Raw genomic sequence first — 8053 nt, forward strand, 5'->3', positions numbered from 1 at the left:
GGGGGAGGGGATGACCATGCCACAATCCCTTCTCCTCCATTCTCCTCTCGGGATCTTGGGCATGAATGCACACACGCCCGGCGTGAGTTTAAGCCACTAGGTCCAGGACTCGAACCGAGGTCAACTACGTGGGAGTCCAGTGACATGACCATTACATCAAATGTTGGTCCCAAATTGAAACTTTCTTGATCCATAAAGTCAGTTATTATTTTTTTTCGAATTTCTCTTATTCTTTTTCCATTCTTATCTTTGTGGTTATGGGCCATTTTTTGAAAAATTTAATCCTTTTATGGTAACTTTATTGGCAAGTCATTTAATTTTAAGTTTCTTTTTTTCCCCACTCCTATAAGTTTTAACTGGTTCTTTAAAAAGTGTACCTAGCCAGTTTCTTATACTCTCTATTCCTTTCTTATCCTTTTTTCTTTATCTAGGCATATTCAATGTATGTATTTTATATTTGTCATTGATAATTCCCATACTTAATGTCATTAAGGGTCTGATTTTGTTTGATTTTTGGCTGACATTTGTTGAAGGTGACTTATCTGTCTCCCTGAGTTTTCTGATTTTTTGTGTGAGCTAATATATGACGAGGGTTTATCTTTGAGAATTCATTAAAAAAATAGTGGGACCAGCAGGTGGCATGGTGGTTAAGACACTGGACGCTCCCACATGGCCAACTAGGGTTCAACTTCTGGACTTGGTGGCTTGCTTTCTCCCTTTCTCTCTCTCTCTCACTTTCTCTGTGTGTGTGTATATCTCTTGCTGGTCAAATTAAAATAAATGAATGAATAAATAAAAATTTTAAAAATAGCATAATAGTTTTTTTTTAATTATCTTATTTTAACTATTTTATTTATTTATTTTTATTTAAATTTGATCAGAGAGGGACAGAATGAGAGAGGGAAAGATGAGAAAGCAAGCCACCAGGCCCAGGACTCAAACCACAGTTGGCTGTATAGGAGTCCAGTGCCTTCAACCACCACGCTACCTGCCAGCCACTCTTTGGGAATTCTTTAAGGGTGAAGACATATGCCCCTTCAGGAAGAATCTGTGTATGTTTCTGTCAGGCATCGAGAGCACTCCTAACTGAGGACTAAAAGTTAAATCTCACTCTGAGGGTGTTTTGGAGACATGTAGTGTGAATCCAGTCCTCCCTTCTGAGAGTTAAACGTAATGAAAGCTTCAGGGCATAGTCGTCTTTTCCTTCAGAGAGCCAAGGCCACAATGAGCAAGTTTTCCTCGTGAAACACTACTTTCTTTGGTAATGGCATCACCAAGGGTTGGCCAACTGTAACCTGAGGGCCAAATTCAGCCCACTGCCTGTTTTTATAAATAAAACTTTATTGGAGCAGCCCTGCTCATTTGTTTACATAGTGCCTATTGCTGTTCCTACGCTATAATAGCAGAAGTGAGTAGTTGGGATATGGCCATATGACCTACAATATCTAGAGCAATCACTGTCTTCTGGACCATTACGGAAAAAGTTTACTGACTCCGGGAACCAGCAGTTAGCGTAATGGCTATGTCGCTGGACTCCCACGTAGTCGACCGCGGTTCGTGTCCCGGACCCGGTGGCTTAAAAATCACGCCGGGCGCGTGTGCGTGCGTGCCCAAGATCCCGAGAGGAGAATGGAGGAGAAGGGATTGCGGCGTGACCATCCCCCCTGGGGGGTGATTTCTCGCTTTCTGTCTCTATGTCTGTCTCTGTCTGTCTGGCGAGCGCACGCGCCCTACAGTGAAAATCTCTCAAAAAAAACAAAAAAGTGTACTGACTCCTAGTGTGTACCTTTGATCTCCTTGTTTTATAAGGGGTTCTCGGATCTTACCTTGCATGACTTATATGATTTAGGATATAGGCAAAGCTGCTTTATTAAGAGGCTCAAAATACACTGGCTTAAACAAGATAGTTCATTTCTCTTCCACACAGTGATCCAGGGAGTAGTCAAGAGTTGCTGTGGCTCCTTGGTGGAGCTAGAGGCCCTGACTCCCCGTAATGCTGCTTTGCCTTTCCAAGGGTTGCTTTGCCATTATTCTTATCTGAATGGTAGGATATGTTTGCATTTTAACCCTCAGGAAAAAGAAAAGAATGGGGACCAGCAGATAATGTAGTGGTTACATCACTGGACTCCATATGGCCCACCGCAGTCCTGGATCTGGTGGCTTGGAACTCACGCTGGGCAGGTGTGTGTGTGTGTGTGTGTGTGTGTGTGCGCATGCCCAAAATCCAGTTTCTCTCTCCAGTGAGCTCATGTACCCTATAGCAAAAAATCTCTCTTTAAAAAAATGAAAGAAAAAAGAATGGAGACCACTTCCTTTCCTTTTAAGGGTATTACCCAAAGTTCACTGCTTTCTGCTCACAGCATCTTGTCTAGCACCTAGTCACATAGCTGTAAATAGGACTGAGTAATGTCCATTAGGAGAGACATGCACTCAGCTAAGACCCCTCTGAGTTAAAGAAGGGGAGAGTTTACTGTTGGGAAAACCAGTAAACTCCCACAGGCTCTTGGACCTTGGCTTGTCTCCTAAACAGCTACTGAAATCTTTGGCTATGGGCAGCCACCAGTCTCTGTGGTCCACCTTCCTCATGCTTCCACTTCATTTTTTGGCTCCCAAGAATTTACCTCACATTCTTGCTAACTCAGTCATACATTTAAAAGGTGTACACTTTTTAAAAATTGTACCCACTGGGTCAGCCCATGGCCTGGTGGTTAAAGTAACTGCATCCTACATGGACAACTGCATGGTTCAAGTCCTAGATCCGGCAGCTAGAGATACATGCTGAATGCGTGTACATGCATGCCCAAGATGCCAAAAGAAGGGAGAAATGTAGGAAAAGGGATTGTGGTATGACCACGCCCCATGGAGGCTGCTTTCTCACTCTCTCTTGCAAACACTCTCACTCACAGCAAATTAAAAAAATAAAAAAAAGATGGTTAAGGCAATAGATTTCCACATGGTTCGAGTCCTGGACCTGGTGGCTTGAAAAGCACAACAAATAAATAGATAAATACTGTTTTTTAAAAAATTGTACCCATCATTTTCAGGTATTTGTGTGGGACTGTGTTTTAGGAGAGCTACTCTAAATACAATTTTTTTTTTTTAGAGGCTTTTGCCTTAGGGTACGTGAGCTCACTGGAGAAAGAGACAGACAGACACAGTGAGAGGGAATGTGAGAGATCACCTCTCCAGGAGGGAAGGTCATGCTGCAATCTTTTCTCTTCCATTCTCCTCCCGGGATCTTGGGCACACAAAGACATGCACCTGGCATGATTTTCAAGCCATCCAGTCCAGGACTCCCAGCTGCAGTCAGCCACATGAGAGTCCAGCGATACAACCTCTATGTCATCTACTGGTCCCCCAAATACAACTTTAAAGAGAAAGCTATATTGTATGACTTAACATTCTGTAATGGGACTTGTTTTCTGTGTTTTTATAGATGTGTTAATAACAGAATGATGCTTTCAAATCATTGTTTGCCTCTTCTTTATTAGCTGAACAAATAATAGCTCTAAAGAACAATATTCTTTGAAATAACTTAGCTAAACCAATTATGTACTGAGCATTTATTCTTTATGCTTTCATGTTTCTATATACTATGTTTTATTTGTAGTTGGTTTTATAATTAGTGATTCTCTACTTTTTAAGTATTGTGTTCTCTGAAAATAACCAACACATTTAATGCATCTGTTATAAGCCAACCAGGAATGTATGTTGTCATTCTGCCTTCAGTGAGAAATATTGCAATCTGCATTGTCCAAAATGAGACCCTCTAGCCACATGTAGCTTCTGAGCACTTAAAGTCTGGCAAGTGCATTTCTGAACTGAACTGTTAACTTTAATTTTATTTAATTTGAATTTAAAAGCTGACAATACAAATATTGGGAAGCATTTAGTGTGCTTGGAAAGGCTCAGGTAAAGTGTCTACATTGTCAATTGTAAATTTTATGAAATCTAAATGCAAATAAATTAGTTCAAGAGGAATTTAACATCCAAATTGAGAATTGTTTTGGTATAAAATTGACACTGGATTTTGAAGACTTAGTATGAAAGAAAAGAATGCAAAATATTTCACTAATTTTTTTATATTGATGTCATGCTGAAACAATAGTATATTAGGTTAAATAAAATATATTATTAACATCGATTTCACATGCTTCTTTTACTTGTTTTATTGTGGATTGTATAAAATTCAAAATGACATTTGGCTCACATTATATTTTTGTTGGATGGTAGTACTTTCAATAGTACTAACCATGTCCTGGAACCATAGGTGACTTACATACCTAAAAGAGAAATAAAAGGCAAATATTTAATTTGCTTCTTTTTTTTATCTCTTATGTTAGTTGTTATAACAGCTTCTTATCTGGCATGCGAGCTTTCATTGTCTCTACCTTTGTTCCTCATCAGAGTTAACCTCATCAGGTTAGCTTCTCATAATGCAGAGAGGATCGTGTTCAAGCCCCTACTTGTCGGTGCTGCTTATTCTAAAATCCTCCGCATACTATATAAGGCCCCTTACAGCCTGGCCTCTTCTACTTCTTTTACCAACCCCTTCTCTGACACTTCAGCACACCAAGTCCATTCCACAACACTCTGCCCTTCCATGTTGCTTTGCTATTCCTTTTTGCACTATAGACTGTTTCTTTTGTCCAGAATAAATAGTAGCCTTTCAGTATTACCTTTCCTTTCCCTTTCCTATATCTCTGCAAAATTAGTATGTACCACTTTACTCTGGTTGGACTGTGGATCTTATAATACACGTTTAGCATGTTATATTACTTATTATTGGATGGTAACTTTGTTTCCCACATCAGACTGTAATCCCAGGACAGAAGCTCTGTCTTGTTTTTGTTGGTTGATTTATTTATTATTAATTTTATTTATGTATCTCTCTATCACACACACACACACACACACACACACACAGAGTAATAGAGAGAGTTACCTGCAAAGGGCCTCCACACTACAGTCCACCCCAGCCAGTCTCAGCCAGCCCAGATCATAGATGTGTGTGCATATGGTGTAATCAGGGAGGTCTCAGTATGTAAACCAGGACCCTTCCCATGTAGGCCCAGTTGAGCTATTATTGTGCCACTCCCTAGCTCCTGTTTTGGTTTATTTGTGTATCATCAATGCTTAGCATCTGATAGGACCCCCAAAATGTTTATTAATTGAGTAACTAATGCAGTGGGAAAAGGTTCATTTGGTTAGTCCATGCCGACCTTTCTCCATATAGGCTTTGGAACCATGCTGCTAAGGCTATAATCTCTGTTTCTCCACTTGGTAGCTCTATGACCTTGAGTAAATAATTTAACATCATTGTGCCTTATTCATAAAATGGACAGTGACATCCATCTTATAGATTTACTGTGAGGATTAAAATGAGTCAGCATATGCAAGGTGTTTAAATACGTGCCTGGTGCAAGCTAAGCATGTAACAAATACTAGCTATTACAGTTGTTATAATACAGTCTAAACTATTTTTCTGTTTCTTTCAGGCAACAAATCACACATTTTAACTGGATTTCGAAAACCAAGCGTTACAGAAACCAATGAAGTTGGAAGAAAAATCCAGTTCTGAGCAGTCATTGAATCAACAAATATCTACTTTGCAAGGAACATCTGGTTCTCACTTTGTGAATCTCATTATTTAGAAAGAGCTTAGAGTGAGTTTGGTCAAAGTATTTAGAATTTAGGAAAGAAACTTTGACCTTGATGTTTAAGGACAATCTCATGGATCATATACCAGATCCTGGAAGTGTTTAAAGGAATTGAGAAGTAGGCCACTAATTGAGAAGTAGGCTACTAATTCAGTGTATTTATGAGATGGTGGGAAATTCAGCAATAGAGTAGGAAAAGCTGATTCAAAATAAAACTGGTCAAGGACAACAAATTAAATATTTGTTAATTCTAATTATGCAGCTCACTCTCTTGAAAAAAAAAAAACTGGCTTTCTTGAGCTACAATCTATACCATTCAACTCACCCATGTGAAGTGTACAATTTGATGGTTTTAGTGTATTTTCAAAGATGTACAATATTATTACAGTCTAGCTTTAGAACAAGTTTTGTCACTCTCCAAAAAAACTATCTATGCATTACCAATCACATCCCACTCCCTACCACCACCACCCTAAGTCTTAGGTAGCCATTCACCTACTCTCTGCCTCTATAGATTTGCCCATTCTGAGTATTTGACCTAAATGTGACTGGCTTTTTTTACTCAGTACAATGTTTTTATTGATAATCCACGTGGTACATATGCCCACTTCTTTCTATTGCCAAATAATATTTCTTTTTTTTCTTGACTTATAATAGAATGTGTGTGCACATGTGGGAGTGAGAGATGATCACTGTCCACAGGGTCCACACTGTGACTCCCCCCTTTCAATCCTCCAGCCCACTGGGCTTTGAGTTGTGCACGGGCCTAAGCTGTGTCAGAATGACCAGGTGGGGATCTGAGTTACCATGTAGGATCCAGCTTCTCTTGAGCAGTGCATTACCACTCCACCACAAAGCCAATCCTACCAAATAATGTTATATTGCATGTATAGCACATTTTACTAATCCATTCATCGGCTAATGAGCATTTGTGTTGTTTCAATTTTTTGGCTATGAATATTCTTGTACAGGTTTTTGCAGACATATAATTTCAATTACCTTGAAGTATCTACCTGCAGGTAGGATTTCTGGGTCATAAGATAACTGTATTTACCATTCTGAGGACCTTCTAAATTTTTCTGAAGTGGTTGGACGATTTTACATTATTGCCAGCAATGTGAGGATGTATTTCTGACTATTCCTATTTTTAAATTATTTTCAAGGAGTCTGGGGAGTCATGTCTACAGACATTAATCTTGCTGTAACAGACTGCTTTGGTTCAGTACTGTGGGATGCTTCCTGTATCCTGATCCCTAGAATAGCATCAAGTAATATAATAGTAAAGCCTTCTTATCTCTGTTAAACTCAGGCATTCTTTTCTGCTGACTCTTAAGTCTTTTTGAGACAAAACTTTGTGCTTTGAATCAATTACTAGCCTAAGAATTTATAAACCACCTATAACCCCTACTTACAGATATTCTGTCTTTTTGAACCAGGCCAATGAAGACCCTCATATGTGATTTACACTTTAGCTGTGTTTCTTAGTCTTGTTACTAAATAAAGGATATGCTGCATCTAGGCCCCCTGAAACACTTTCTTAGGATTACCAGAGACTGTTTCTGAGCCATGGTCACTCATAGCATTTCTGTGAATAAACCTTGTTAAGCTATTGGATTGTTGGAAAAGTGACATATTTTTTTCTGCACAAAAATACATCATGTCTTTTCTGATGACCCAACATTTTTATAGGGGTTGGTTATTTCCACTAATAAATGTATGATGATCTTAATTTCTTCATACATCATTCCTAGGTTTATTTTATTAGCCAACAATATTTGTTGAACAACTGTTACATGCCAAGAATTTTCTAAGTGTTCAAATAGGTAAGTAAACATATTTAACAAAAATTTCAGTCTTGTGGAACATATATTTCAGCTGGGAGACATAGACAATATATGAAGTAATTATGTTGATTATGTAGACTGTTAAAAGATGACAAGTGCTATGAAAGAAATAGAAAATTAACCCAAGGATTCCTAGGGGTGAAGCTTGAAAGTTATATATATATGCACGCATGTGTGAGTGAGTGTCGGTTTCCAAAATGATGAGACTATGTATGGATGCTAAACATTTTGCACCAGAACAATCTTCCACAAAAAGTCAATTGAAGCCCTATTGGGAAATATGCAGCAATGAAGAAGCAGGAGATGCACTGAGAGATTTTCCCTGCTATCCAGGTGAGAAAAGAGCATGATGTGTATAGTGGAGTAGTGTGAACGATAAAGAAATTTGATGTTTCTGGATATAGTTTGAAGTAAGAAATGACAGGAATTGCTGGTAGATTAAATGTAGGGTAAGAATAAGTAAGCAAAGACTTAAAGATGTCTTCAAGGATTTTGCTCTGAGTGTTGAGAAAAATGGAGTTGGCATTAACTGAAAATTGGTAAGACTTG

The 8053-nt window shown here is 38.6% G+C and overlaps 1 protein-coding gene across 1 annotated transcript in view; it reads left to right on the top strand.

The window, feature by feature from the left end:
• NUP58 (nucleoporin 58) overlaps positions 1 to 7205 on the top strand; it is a 78296-nt gene extending 71091 nt beyond the window's left edge. The window contains exon 16 of the mRNA XM_027776161.1: positions 5499 to 7205. Coding sequence (XP_027631962.1) covers positions 5499 to 5581 — 83 coding nt within the window. The 3' untranslated portion in view covers positions 5582 to 7205. The remainder of the gene's footprint in view (positions 1 to 5498) is intronic.
• Positions 7206 to 8053: the final 848 nt, after the last annotated feature.

The sequence above is a fragment of the Tupaia chinensis genome, unplaced genomic scaffold (assembly GCF_000334495.1).
Source record: "Tupaia chinensis unplaced genomic scaffold, TupChi_1.0 Scaffold000634_1, whole genome shotgun sequence".
Taxonomy (NCBI): domain Eukaryota; kingdom Metazoa; phylum Chordata; class Mammalia; order Scandentia; family Tupaiidae; genus Tupaia; species Tupaia belangeri.